We start from the raw sequence: 14460 nt of genomic DNA, 5'->3' as shown, positions 1-14460 counted from the left end.
CCGCAAAAGGGGCAAGCGCGCCGTCCCGCTATGCCTGCCTCGAACATGTGTTCTCCATCAGTCTAGTCGTAAATTCAAGAGACACAAGTTGTAGCAGTCGTCATATTGCATGGAAGTCGCGAAGTCATCAAACATAGTTATGAGATTTGAATTCAAGCCCAAATCAAGGGCGACAAGCATATTACAAAGGCTACTACTGTTGACGACAACATGAGGCAAGTCTGGACAAAGGAAACAATCTGCGAAGGAACATGCTGCAATATCCAATATCGTCGAGCAAAAGTATCCAACTGGTATCAAAGGGCCCCATCAATGGGCGGCGGTAAGGCTAAGTCGTAAATCGTGATGGTATCGTAAGGAGATAGGGTTAGAGAATGTTTGCGCGATTAGTGGTGGCGGTGGAAGGTCGGTTGGTGAGGGTATACGTGTGCCAGCGTATGTACAATTGTTGTCAGAGTAAATGTCGGGTATGTTGAGCGATGGTCATCTGATTGTGAGAGGCTGCTGAGCTGGCGCGATGGGTGACGGCAAGAACGATTGGGGTTGCTGCTGCGTGTTGATGGCGGTGGGGGTCGCCTGCTGTATGCGTGTCTGTGGTAACTCCTTCTTCTTAACCAGCAAGCTCTTGAATGCGCCGAGCCATTTGGCCAGCGAGTCTTCATTGGAAGCGCAGAATTTGTAGTTCTTCTCCTCAGATATGACCTGCATGCAGTACTGCTTGCTTCGCGAGACTGGGTCTATGTCGACAGCATCGATGATGCTGGAAAAGGGAATGATATGGGTCGCGGAGTATTCGTCGTCGTTTTTGTAAAAGGCAAGGCACTTTGGCCGCAGAACCACCCAGATCTTCTTCCACTGGCGCACGCCGCCTTTGGACTTGAGGACATATAGCCAGCCGTGGTAGACTACGCGCTCGTTGGTGGGGGTGGCGCCGATGTTGCTCTGCTGGCTCGCATTGCGCTGTGTTTGCGGCGTTCGCGGGAGAGACTGGGCGGAAGCTTGGTTGGTGTCGGAGAAGTCGAAATCGGAGATGGAGCCGCGCTCGCCGCCGGAGTAGTTGAGGGCTTGCGAGGGACGCCGGGCGCTGTGCATGTGCTCCGGGGCGATTGAGCTCGAGGGCCTCGGCTCTGTCTCGGAGGAGCTGGAGACGATGTTTTCTCTGGCCGCGCGACCGAAGCCTGAAAATGTCTTCCTCCCGGTGGTCGGGCTCATGACAGTCATCTCGGCCTCGTGCTCGCCGATGCGCGCCTCGGTGCGTATGAGGTGCACCCACTCCTGGGCGTCCTTGTCGGTGGTTGCGCCGAGGTGGTAGTTGCGGGCGGGCGAGAAGATGCCAAAGACATGCTCCATCTTCTTCTTCGAGTCTCGCTGGCGCGCGACGGCCGTGATCTCGGAGAGGTTGATCTGGTGGCGCAGCTTTGTCTCGTCCTTGTCCTTGTAGATGGAGAGGCAGTTGGGGCGCAGGACGAGGTAGACGGGCTTCCATTGCTGTGCACGTGTTAGTAGACGTCATGGCGTGCCTGTCGGCAGCGTGCGTGCATGCGTGCCTTTGTCTTGCGCGTGCGCTTCACGACGGTGCCGGCCTTGATGATGCGGTCGAACTCGAAGCAGCCGTTCTGGTTGACGGGCGACATGATGTCGACGCTGGCATTCGCGATCTTGAGGTTCTGTATATGGGGCGGGTCCAGCTTCATGCCAGCAGAGCGGATGGCCACGGGTTTGGCGGGCGTGTGCTGGCCGTCCAGTGTCGCTGCCATGTCGGCGGTGGGAGTCACATTCACGGACAGGCAGGCGGGGTCGATGGTGGTACGTATGGGTGAAGGCAGACAGGCGGGAGGCTATAGGGGCGTTGCGGTGCTCGAGCGCGGTCGTTATATCCAGACTGTTATTCAAGATCGGCAAGGGCGACAGGGGCGATGCATGGGCATGGGGCAGGCACGAACCACACCAGCAACGGCAGGCGCACAGGCTATAAGGACGTGGCCAGCACCAAGGCCCGAGTCGCAGTGGTGAGGTCAAACAAAAGACCGGCGACGATGATCCCACGACTAACACGCACGCGATGCGACGCGACCGCAGGGTGGCCGTTGGGCGTCTGTCGCCGTCAGCAGGGTCTGATGTCAGGGTGCAGCTTGCCCATGAGCCATAGTGACGCGGCGGGGTGGTAGCGCCTCTGTTTCATCCAAATCTTCAACGCCCATCCCAAACCACACAACGAATCTGTAACCTCAACCACTGCTGCATCCCCTCCACCCCTCCAATTTGCCCTTTTTGGCCTTCGCGCCTCTGATCTGCAGCGAAACGGCCTTGCCCGCGCCCGACTGGGTCACATCGACACGCGAAACACGACAACCGCCTCAGCAGTTTTAGCTCCGAGTCTCGACCACGCTCGCCCAGGATGCCCGTCGTTCCGAGCGACAAGCTGGTGTCGCTGCAGCAGGCGGCTGATGGCATCAGGAACATTTGCATCCTCGCTCACGTGGTACGTTGACTGTCCGCGTGACGGCGACATGTGCTGAATGCAGCAGGACCATGGCAAGACGTCCCTCACCGACGCCCTCATCGCCACCAACGGCATCATCTCCCCCAAGCTCGCCGGCAAGATTCGCTACCTCGACTCGAGACCGGACGAGCAGCTGCGCGGCATCACCATGGAGTCGTCCGCCATCTCGCTATACTTTTCCCTGCTGCGACGGTCTGCGCCCGAAGCACAGCCAGAGCAAAAGGAATTCTTGATAAATCTCATAGACTCGCCCGGACACATAGACTTCAGTTACGAGGTCTCTACAGCATCACGTCTCTGCGATGGCGCTGTCGTGCTCGTAGACGCCGTCGAAGGCGTGTGTAGTCAGACTGTCACAGTCCTGCGACAGACATGGATAGAGAAGCTGAAGCCCTTGCTCGTCATCAACAAGATGGACAGGCTAATCACAGAACTGAAGATGAGCCCTGGAGAGGCATATACACATCTGAGCAAACTGCTCGAACAGGTAAACGCCGTCATGGGCAGCTTCTACCAAGGCGAGCGCATGGAAGATGACCTCCGATGGCGCGAGAAGATGGAAGAGAGACTAAATGCTGCAGCTGAGAAGACTGACTCAAGATCCTCATCCATACTAGAAAACGGCGACAGCATAGACACCACCAACACGCCCGCCGAGTACGAGGAAAAGGATGACGAGGACATATATTTCGCCCCAGAGAAGAACAACGTGATTTTCGGCAGTGCCATCGACGGCTGGGCATTCACGGTAAGACAGTTCGCCAGCCTGTACGAGAAGAAATTAGGCATCAAGCGCTCCATCCTCGAAAAGGTACTTTGGGGCGACTTCTACCTAGATCCCAAGACGAAGCGCGTGCTCAGCTCCAAGCATCTCAAGGGCCGCCACCTCAAGCCCATGTTCGTTCAGCTCGTCCTAGACAATATATGGGCCGTATACGAAGCCACTACAGGAGGTAACAACGGGAAGGGGTGCGTGGATTTCCTTCCCTTGCGTGATTTGTCTGCATGTATCATAGCAATATACTTATACCTTCCATTACAGAGATCCTGCCTTGGTTGAGAAGATTACCAAATCGCTCAACCTTAATCTTCCAGCACATATCATGCGCTCGCGCGATCCGCGCGCACTCCTAATGGCACTCTTCGCAGCTTGGCTTCCGCTATCGACCGCCTTACTAGTTTCCGTCACCGAATACCTGCCTCCACCCTCGAAAGCGCAATCCGAGCGCATGCCTGAACTCATCGACAGCTCCCCGGGCGCCGACTACGTTGCACCAGAGGTGCGCGACGCCATGACTAGTTTCAAGGCCTCCAAGGACGATCCTGTCGTAGCCTACGTCAGCAAGATGATCTCCATACCCTCCAGCGAACTACCACAGAACAAACGAAGAGGTGGTGCGCTCACGGCTGAAGAAGCCAGGGAGATGGGGCGAAAGAAGAGAGCAGAGATCGCCCGGCAGCAGGCTATCGCCAACGGCGAGGATGCCGATGTCGGTAGTGTCACCGACGCTCTGAGCTCTGCCGCCATCGGCGAGACTGAGACGCCTGTCGAAGAGACACCAGAGCCGGACGTAGAAGCCGAGCATCTCATCGGATTTGCACGTATCTTCTCCGGCACTCTGAGTGTCGGCGATGAAGTCTACGTCCTCGGCCCGAAGTTTACCCCAGCCAACCCACATGCCGCTCCGGAGCCGCAGAAAGTCAAGATCACTGCGCTATATCTGATGATGGGGCGAGGCTTAGAGCCTCTCACAACTGTGCCCGCTGGTGTCGTTTTCGGTATCGGTGGCCTCGAGGGTCACATCTTGAAGTCGGGCACGCTATGTTCTCAGCTTCCCGGATCGCTCAATCTTGCTGGTGTTCAGATGGGTTCAGAGCCTATTGTGCGTGTTGCGCTCGAACCCGAGAACCCCTACGATCTAGACAAGATGATCAAGGGTCTGAAGCTCCTCGTTCAGAGTGACCCATGCGCAGAGTACGAGCAGCTGCCAAGTGGAGAGCATGTCATTTTGACAGCCGGTGAATTGCATCTTGAGCGATGCCTGAAGGACCTCAAAGAGCGATTCGCCAAGTGCGAGATCCAGGCTGGTGAGCCCATCGTACCATACCGAGAGTCGATCGTGGCTGCAACAGAGATGAACCCGCCAAAGGACCCCAACCTACCACGAGGTACTGTTGTTGGCGAGACAGCTAGCAAGCACGTTTCTGTACGCCTTCGAGTCCGGCCACTACCAGCCAGCGTCACCGAATTCCTGGGGAAGAATGCAGGTGCTATTAAGAAGCTGTACTCTGATCGACGAGCCGAAGACGAAGGAGAACATGCTCCACATCATGTACATGGCGTCGAGGACGATGGCATCCAAGAAGCAGAACAGCGCGAAATCGGGCAGAGCCTGAGTTTCGAGGAGTTCAAGAAGCAGCTCAAGGAAGCGTTCGCAGAGGCGAAGGGACAGAAGGAAATCTGGACCGAAGTCATTGAGAAGATCACCGCATTTGGGCCTCGTAGGATAGGACCGAACATTCTCGTCGATGCGACCAAGGATGGGATATGTGGTAGAGCGTGCGTACACCTGTCTATGTCTTCACTTCATTACTAACTCTTTGCAGGCTCCGCGAATCAACATCCCCAGACGCTGACGCAGACAACCCCGCCGATCGCACCATTTCCGCACGCACCTTCTCTTCTACAATCTCATACGCATTCCAGCTTGCCACCGCGCAAGGCCCCTGTTGCGCCGAGCCTGTTCAGGGCATCGCCGTCTTCCTTGAGGACGTCATACTCAACATCCCCGATGACGAGAGCGCACAAGACCGCGGTCGCTTGACAGGTGAAGTCATCAAAGCCGTACGCTCATCTATCCACCAAGGCTTCCTGGATTGGTCGCCTCGCATGCTTCTCGCAATGTACAGCTGCGAGATTCAAGCCTCCACCGATGTCCTTGGTCGTGTCTACGCAGTCTTGACACGCCGCCGCGGAACCATTCTGTCCGAAACACTCTCCTCTACTTCCTCTGCGTCCACTACTGGATCGCAGACTTTCACCATCAACGCGCTCCTCCCCGTCGCCGAATCTTTCGGCTTCAGCGACGAGATCAGAAAGCGAAGTTCTGGCTCTGCGAGCCCGCAATTGCGCTTTGCTGGCTTTGAGATGCTGGACGAAGACCCCTTCTGGGTGCCGTTCACCGAAGATCAGCTCGAGGATTTGGGTGAGTTGGCGGACCGAGAGAATGTCGCCAAGCGATACGTAGACAAGGTCAGGAGGAGAAAGGGATTGAGGGTTGCGGGTGAGAAGGTGGTTGTTGATGCAGAGAAGCAGAAGACGTTGAAGAGATAGGCTGGTGTTGTAGGATACAAAAGGAACACGGGGCGATTAAGAGTATGACTTAACGATCGTGGCGACGACCATGGCGAAAGATGTGATGAATCCTCGTTCAATCGATAAGGCGCACGTGACGTTTCACCAGGGCATACATAAAGTCCCCGGAGTCCTTTCACACTTTTCTCTCCTGCACACAAATTGTACCAAATTCAAAAGGATACGCGAAAGCATGTCTGCGCCTTCTCAGGTCTTCTTTCTAAAAGGCTGTTGTTTCCCCGTCATGTGTCTGCCTCGCCCTCGTTCCTCTTACACCAAAATGGATAGAAACCTCGGCCATGGTGGGCCTGGTATTTGGGTTCCTAAAATATCAGAGAATCGGCCTGATGGGATTTCTAAGGCGTGCAACGAGTTCAAAATTTGGCAACGAGCGATATGAGGTCGTGTTTCGGTTGTTATCGACCGATGAAAAAATGTCGCATGGCTTGCCCGATGGCTGCGTTTCTTCTGGTCTGCACTATGAAGTCTGAATATAACTACAAAAGCACTTTGCAAACTGTAAAGAGCAATACCTGCGAGCTACGCGGTTTATCGTGTCCTTTCTCTCTTTTCCAGAGTCGAGACATCAAAATTCTGGCTCAATAACAAGATGCTGCGCTGCTCCGCGCTTTCTTAAAAAACTACAAGCACACGATTAATGTGTCGCGTCCTTGGCTAGGAGATGTACAGATATATCTTTCAGCTGGAGACCACTGCGACACCTTTCACTCGCTTGGCAAAAACACACAAGGACACTGCTATGACTTTGTAATCATCTTCGCTCTTTTCTCAAATCAGAATAGTAGCTGCTCATGACTTTCGCTGGGTTGCCTGGAACAAAAGCATACAACCTTGGAAGATATTGTTCATGTGCTGTCGCGCCTGTCGCTCGTTCGTGATAAACAGCACAACCAAAATGGACAGCTTCATTGTTGATGTGTATCAAGAGCTCTACTTCATGACATTTGCGAAGAAAAGCAAAGGACAACTGTCATCCATATGAAAGTGACCGTGCGTCAGACGGAGGGTATAAGACACTGCCCGTCTATTGTTCCTCTTCTCCTCCTCATCTTCATCATTTCCTGGACTGTCAGACCAAAATCGGTGCTGGAAACTTCCATGTCCTGCGTCCTGTTTCTTTCTGAATCACCGCCGCTGAACCTCATGTTTTGTGCCTCTTATCAAAACGTTATAGCACAGTACTATGACCATCTCTCGTTATTTGCTTTCTCTGAAACTTGACTACAATAGCACAGATGACATTGTTATGTGTTGCGGAAAAGAGCGGTCATACCTACAAATCGTCGCAAGGAAAACCCACTCATTGATTGTACCCTCGCTCGTGTACTGCCCACAGAATACTACCAGACACACTCTAGGATAGCGCATGTTACCATGCTCTAGCGGCAATGACACGGTTGGCCGGACTATATAATCTCATCCTCGGGTGCAGCTTTCTTTCCCAATTCAATTCTCTGCATATGCAAAACTTCAAAATACCAATCAACCTTAGAATGTCCTTTGGTCTTTTCTCTCGTTGCAGAATCCAAATACTCGCCAGCAAGAGCCCATGTGCAATTCCTGTGGCTTTTGAAAATACCTAGGTAACCTCGGAAGCTTAAAACCCATCATGATTCTCCTTTCTGGCCGTGTTCATATCCGTACTCTGAATGCTCCACTACCAAATCACGCGGCAAGTCATCACATAACTCTTGTCCGGCCTGGAGTTCTTATTCAACAAACTTACTGAGCACCGAGTGTATAAAAACCACGACTGAGCTCCCTCTTCACCTCTCCATCTACACACCCCTATTATTCTCCACAAAATACTCTGGAAGAGCTTTCGATGTTCTGTTCCTTCTTCTCAAACACTTCGCCCAACACTTCATGCGTCGGTGGCCTTGCCTCTTAAAAAACGGACTTGTTGCCTAATGATCGAGAATCCGGCGCTCCAACACCACCTAGGTACGAAAGATATGGCCAGACCTAAACAGGTAGACAAAATGTACATGATCTTCCGTTCTGGAGACGGCAGCTATAACTACCCACCCATATCACCCATTCTACCCGTCATCTTCAGACGATCTGCCGAAACTATATACCAAAAACATTCCTTCCACAGTAATGTGCTCTTGCTCACGGCAAAAAGCAAATCTCCAGTAGTCAATGTCATCTGCCCAAGCCTCTTCTCAAGGACGTTATGACCTTCTGTGCGGATTCGACGTTCGTAAAAGTGCCCTGACTGTGCCTGTAACTTCCAAAAATGATGATACCAACGCCTATGTGTGTCAAAAAATATGGCGGGGCTTTCCATGGCATGAAGCAAACCGACCCTTTGCCAGGAAACTGAAGAGCCTGTGGGAAGACTCTCGACATGACGTTCTGTAGAGTCGCTTTCGTGGGGTCACGAACGAATGTGTTGTTTAGTACGGACCTCACATCACCCAGGTCTTTCCAGGAGACAAGAATCTCATGTGCCAGATAAAAGCAGACACCGTGCTTTTCTTTTCTCAAGTTCTACGTGTCTCACTAGAACGAGCATCTAGACAAGTTAAACGCGGAAAGCGGCTCGAAACCGCGGCCCACAGAATGGTATCGCGTGTGAATGTTTTCCCTTCCCATAACCATATCAACCAGAGATGTAGACAACCATCCCATCTCCGTGAAGTTTTCGTAACATCGTGGCATTCCAGCCTACCATGAAACCTTGACACATTCCTCATATCAAAACTCATCACGTTTCCCGTCCGCTTGACCCAGGACACATAGCCTAGGCACTACCCGGCGGCCCGCCCATGTTCAGAAGGATATCTAGCATGTCCATACCACCGATATCCGGTCCCATGGCCGTCTGGTTGATCTCCGCACCCCACTGATCCAACAAAGGATCAAGTGGCAGTGCAAGCCAATCCTGATCTTGCCCAGCGCCCCAGCTCGCACCACTATTCGCCCACTGACTCCAGTTGGTGTTGTTGTTGCCGTTGGAGTTGGAGTTGTTTGTATTGTTGTTCTGGTAGTTCTGATAGTTGCCAGGCGGTGGCATGATGCTGATGGAGTTGCTGTTGGGGTCGTAGGGTTCGGCTGAAATACCCCAAAGAGGAGTTGCGCGACCACTTGCACCGAGGCCCATGCTAGGGGAGCCGGGCACGCTGGTACCAGTACCAGAAAAACCTGTTTGCTGAGATCCCATGTATGCCGGTGCAAGATGGTTGGTATTGTTGAGTGGAGCGGGCGGAGGCATCAACGGTGCCTGGTTCGGGCTCTTGCTGCCAGCGCGGGATATGCCACTCGAACCGTTGGCAGCCAGGCGCACGAAGCGCGAACGGATGCGGTGGGTCAGGGTTTCGACGAGGTCAGCGAAGCGGTTACCGACGTGCACATCGTCGACTATGCTCGTTCGTAGGGCATCAACTGAGTCGCTGAGCAGGCTAAGGCTGACGGCCACGTCTTCTTCGGTTGCGCCCAACGCAAATGTCTTGAGCAATATTATGGCCACACTGACGATGCGGAAGAACGTGCGCACTGGCGCATGCCGTAGATAGCCACCCGGATGCAGACCCTCCACCACGACTTTCAGTACGTTGCGTGACGCATCGATGACTTCGTTGATGTAGTGGCGATCGTTCGCGTACCACTTGACGAGTGTACTAAAGGGAATAGCGCCGCCGTCATCGTTACCGGTGCCATTGCCGTTGCTATTTGGAGTGCGTCCGTTCATGCCGTTGGGCTGAGCATGTGTCTGTAGCGGAGTGTTGTGTGTGCAGCGTTCTACCACCGCCTGGAGAGCGAGCGAGTTGAGATATACACGCGTGTACTCAAACTCGATGATGAGGACGTGGCGGAGTTGCGCCGGAACTAGAGGTTGTTAGACAAAGTGTGTGAGCAGTGCAATAGTAGTCCTACCTTGAGGGGCTCGGTCGAAGCATTTCCTCCATTCCACCAATGGCCCTTGAAAGAACTTTAGCATCTCTTCGTAGCCTCCCGACTTGAGCAACTCCCTGGTCTTGCGTCGATTGGAGAACAACTTCAGGTTTCCCATCTCCATGACCTTGGCAATGCGGGCCCAGAAGTCGAGCACAAGATCTTGGACAGCATGGCGTTCCTGTGTAGCGATGGACTCGAGTGGAAGGCGCTGGCCATCTGAGCGCATTCCAAACTGAGCTGGAGGAGCCTTGATGCGGCTGATACGCTCTTTGTATAGCTCAAGTGGCGAGGGCCCGCCGACTAGGTTCTCATCCCGCTCAAGCTTGGGAAGCATTGAGGTGAGACCTAGTCTGCCACTGGTCTGGGTGACGTATATGATGAGCAAGTCGCGGAGATGGTTCTTCCTCCGGTAATAGGCCTTCACTGTCGCATGCGAGAGGTGCTGATTTGCCTCTTCGAACTCGGTCTCGTTCGTCTCGTCGAAGACACCAATCTCGAACGCGAGCGTCATGGCGTTGCCCAGCAGCATCCAGCACATGCGGTCACTGCGCCAGCACGGCTCCAGCCAACTATCGATGCGCTTATCGCCCACGCCTTTGTACATATCAGCCTTCGGTCCTGCCTCGTAGGGATCGTCGGGAAGAACGAGCTCGTCATCGTCATCGCCAGGAGGGAAGTGCAGCGCGCGAGGATGCCATTCAGTAAGGAGCATCAGACTCTCGACTGTGCCAAGTGTACGAAGGCCCTTCCGCGACAGAGGGTTCACATCGGATCCAGGCTGCTGGCCTGCGCCACAGAAGCCGCCGCCGAACTGCTCTTGTCCGAAGATCATGCGATCTATCATGCCCTGCAGGTACTTCCATAGCTTCTCGTGGATGAGGTATGATCGAGATGTTGCGCCAACACCGCTCGAGCCGCTGGGTTGAGAATACCTCGCCGAGATGGTCAGTAGGGTGATGACCAGCATAGGCTCCTCCTTAAGCAGCTTCGCGTGAAAGGCATGATCGCGGTAGTCGGGCACGACGATGGGTGTGAGCGGCGATAGGAAGGCGTAGAAGTAGTCGATGTATGCGATTGCCTCTTTTGCCGTGAGCCATCCTGCGCGCACAAAGCGGAACTTCGACCAGGCTCTCACGGCGTCGGCGAAGGCAGCTTCGTTCGGCGGGTCGGGCAGCATGGGCTGCTGTATAGCGGGATCAACCGAGGGCTCGACGGTGGCGCGCGAGTTGGCGCGCGCATGGGAAGTGTTGGGCCGGGGGCTTGCGAAGTTGGTCTGCGAGCCTGGTGTGCTGCCAAGGGTCGGTCGCTGCATGCTCGAGCTGCTTCCGGTGCGGTGGTGGTTGTTCATGCCCGCCGCCTCGAACAGCAGGTTCAGCGCATCGTGGCCGCTGTAGACCTCGCCCGCCTGCAGCGTCGCGACCGTCTCGTTGTTCACCTTCTGGTCCTCTTCCTCGTTGGGCGTGGGCTGGTGGCCGCCCGACGTGTTCGGCCGTCGCAGCGGTTCGTATCGTCCGATGGAGCCGCCTGGGGTCAGAGGCTGCGATATGTACGCCGGGTTGGTCGTCGTGGTGATCAGAGGCTCCGGCAGGCCATCTGAGCGCTGGCGCTTCCGGCCATTGCGCAGCTCGTAGTCGTCGACCTCGTCATAGTCGTCCTCGCCGTCGGCCTTGCGCTTGCGGCGTGTCGCAGAGAAGAAGCACTCCTTACTCTCCCTCCTGCATCGCACGCAGGGCGGATCGTGTGGGTTATCTACCGGGCCAAGATCTGGAGATATCAGCAATTGCGCGATAAGCACTCTGCAGCGTCAACGTACCGCATCGCACCTTCCTGCGTCTGCACGGAATGCAGGCCTGGTAGGTGCGCGTGTGCTGGGCATTCTGCGTGCGCGGCGGTGGAGAAGCGTTGGAGCCCGCCGTCGACATGGTGGTGGTGGATTACGGTCGGCTTGCACCGGCTGAGAGCTGGCGGACTTTGGCTCTGATAAGGACTGGAATACCGCCGAGGCTCCTCAATCCAGCGAGACGGTACCTGCATGCAATGTGCTGCAAGTGTGCGCAACGGTAACGCCTACAGGAAGGTCTTCGTGTATGACTCCGCGTAATTCTGCTATTTGTTATCGTCGACTTGAGCTTACGGTACTGAGGCGTCGAAGGACTCGGGAGCGGGTCACGAGCGCGGGGGCTTTGGCTATTACGGAATGGCGTGTCCGCTCCTCCAATCTTGAACCACAACACCACGTAACAGTCGCAAACTCCCTCGGGCACCTCACGATCCACTGCCGGGTCACGCGTTGAGTGTGGCCGTGCAATCCGCTGCTTACGTCAGGGCGACCGATGCTTCCTGGGTGTACCTGCTGCTCGCGGCATGTGATCTGCTCGTGCACTCTGCGCGTGGCACAGCACCCAATCCGGCCAATGGGCAGTGAGCGGAGACCACGAACGTCATATCCGTCGTCTTTGTCCGTGTCTCGATCTGGCACGGTTGGTGGCTGGGATGTGTATTGTCGCTACTCACGCGTCACGAACAGCCCGAGGTCGCGTCTCGATGACATGCCATAGCTTCTACTAGCGCACAATTGCATAAGCATGTACCCGGGTAGGAAGGATAGCTACAGGCCTTGGACAGAAGATAGGATCATCTTTCAGCTGGAGATATGGATACATGCAACACCAGCACGCTTAGCACCTGTCAAGCCGGAAGACGATTACTTTCGTCATATCCTCCAACACCCTATGGCCACGCAATGTATCCTGACAGCCATCTCGGTCAATGCCAACATGATGCCAATGTTGCACCTTTCCAATATGCGATCGCTGGCTTCACCCCGCGTTCCCTAGCACCAGAACCCACAGGTCATGTCCGAAAGCTGCAACGCCGTTAGTCATCGTACCATCAAGGAATCCCAGGATGACTTACCCTTGGGTGATCGTTCTGGTGATTCTCATCACAGCCAGTCTCGGCGCGCGTCCACGGGTTCCAAGAGCAAATGCCCATCGCATCCGGGGTGTTCTGAGTCAGAGTGCTCCAGTAGCCACCCTTCGGCTCAAACGCAAAGTACATCTGCCTGTCGTCCGGACTATAGACTACAATCAGACCGCCCATGCCCAACAGCCTCACAGCACCCTTGTCGATACGTCCGGTCCCCTCGGGGTACGTGGCGACGGATTTGCGGTTGTTGTCTTCGACGCTGTAAAGCATGCCAAGCATCTGGTTGTGCCAGCCTTCAGCGGGCGTGTGAAGACACTGCTGGAAGAGTTGCAGCTTGAAGGAGCAGAAGCCTGGGGCGTAGTCCACAGAGGTTAGGTTGGTGCCGGCTGGACTGGGCGGCATTGAAAGGATATCGGGGATCGCCTCGGAGCGCGCGCGCTTCACGGTGAAGTCTGACTCGGGCTTTGTGCAGTCGAATTCGCAGGTCAGGGCTTGAGACTTCAGAATGGTCAGTGGGAGTAAGCAGAAGAGTATCTTGAGAACTAACTCGATGATTGCGGTCACTATCGTTGCAATCCAGCGGCAGGTTGTCCCACGGCTTAGTGGTGCAGTTGAATTCGCTGTCTCCATTCTGGTTAGGCCATTCAGCGTCGCCGTAGATGACTATCTCGCGTCAGCACTTTTGGAATCCCAGTGGCTCGCGATAGTACACACATCCGATGCTGTCCCTCTCATATCCAATCTTCAGTTTCTTTCCAGCAACCACGCCCGTGAGCGTCTCTCCATCGGTCAAGTCAATGAAGTCGGTTTGCTCCATGAACTGGTTGCCAGCGCCATCATAAACGGGTGAGAGATCGACGTAAGTGTTAGCGTGGTCGTCCCAGCAATCCTGAGTGACGACTGCGTCGAAGGAACAGCGACCGGGTGTGAAGTCGGGACCGACACCTTGAGCGACTACAGAGGTAGTCAACAAGAGGAGCGCGGAGGCGACAAGGGTAGATCTGATGAACATGTTGGTAGTAATCGTGTTTCCAAGGCGGCGGGATGATTGAGGAAGGTAGCAAGGGTAGGAATAGGCTGGGGCGGAAGGTGAGTGTTGTAACAGGTGATATGACGTGATCGCTGGTCGCAAACGCTCAAATGTTGGGCAGTTCAGGTAATGAATGTGTTGTGGTAATCCTGAGAATGAAGGGGTGGTTCAAGGTTAAGAGTGCCCAGGTACCCACTGCACTTTCCTGGGACAGGGTAATGACTGGGCTTTCAGGATCCACGTTCGATCCAAAAACTCGTCTCGTTGCCCGTCCGAGCCGCGATTCCTTGTTTCTGGTGCGAGTCCTCCTGACAGATCCGGCGATCTCGCGTTTGTCATGACGCCAACAAGCCACCTGTCGATGGAATGCTGCCCAAGATGTGAAAAACAACTGTATCGTGTGGTGCATACTCCAATACTTGGCGCTACGTATGTGTAAAATGTCCAACAACTAAGGTGACGCTCACCATTGTCTGATGCTTAGGTATAAGCTTGTAGCATGAGGGCGCGCCGGATCAGGCTGCCAAGGCTGATGCAGGTGTCGTGTCACTTACCCAGGTACTTACCATACGTTCTAGTGTTTGGAAGTTGGAAAGCGTAGTGCATGCAGGAGATTCAAACAAACGATCATTTTCTACCTTCGAACATGACGCGTGACTATGCGTGTACGATCCGTTGCACCGAAGAAGCTACAAAAAGCGTGCTGGCTAGGTATAGTCG

At 54.6% G+C, this 14460-nt stretch overlaps 3 protein-coding genes across 3 annotated transcripts; 1 reads left to right on the top strand and 2 right to left on the bottom strand.

The window, feature by feature from the left end:
* Positions 1-483: 483 nt before the first annotated feature.
* J4E92_001973 (uncharacterized protein) lies at positions 484-1757 on the bottom strand (the record flags this gene model as incomplete). The annotated part of the gene is made up of 2 exons (XM_051493379.1): positions 484-1488; positions 1548-1757. The coding sequence occupies 2 exons, from the start codon at positions 1755-1757 to the stop codon at positions 484-486; spliced, it is 1215 nt and encodes a 404-aa protein (XP_051356610.1).
* Positions 1758-2398: 641 nt separating this feature from the next.
* On the top strand, positions 2399-5837 carry J4E92_001972 (uncharacterized protein; the record flags this gene model as incomplete). Its single annotated transcript, XM_051493378.1, has 4 exons — positions 2399-2482; positions 2529-3472; positions 3546-5063; positions 5111-5837. 4 exons carry the CDS (start codon positions 2399-2401, stop codon positions 5835-5837), a joined length of 3273 nt encoding a protein of 1090 aa, XP_051356609.1.
* A 2791-nt stretch (positions 5838-8628) lies between these two features.
* J4E92_001971 (uncharacterized protein) lies at positions 8629-13722 on the bottom strand (the record flags this gene model as incomplete). Its single annotated transcript, XM_051493377.1, has 6 exons — positions 8629-9713; positions 9762-11497; positions 12374-12390; positions 12699-13208; positions 13258-13373; positions 13425-13722. 6 exons carry the CDS (start codon positions 13720-13722, stop codon positions 8629-8631), a joined length of 3762 nt encoding a protein of 1253 aa, XP_051356608.1.
* Positions 13723-14460: the final 738 nt, after the last annotated feature.

The sequence above is a fragment of the Alternaria infectoria genome (genome assembly GCF_024043175.1).
Source record: "Alternaria infectoria strain BMP 0036 chromosome Unknown scaffold_2, whole genome shotgun sequence".
Lineage (NCBI taxonomy): Eukaryota > Fungi > Ascomycota > Dothideomycetes > Pleosporales > Pleosporaceae > Alternaria > Alternaria infectoria.
The sequence above is the reverse complement of the archived record's forward strand: the minus strand, read 5'-3'. Positions and strand labels throughout refer to the sequence as shown.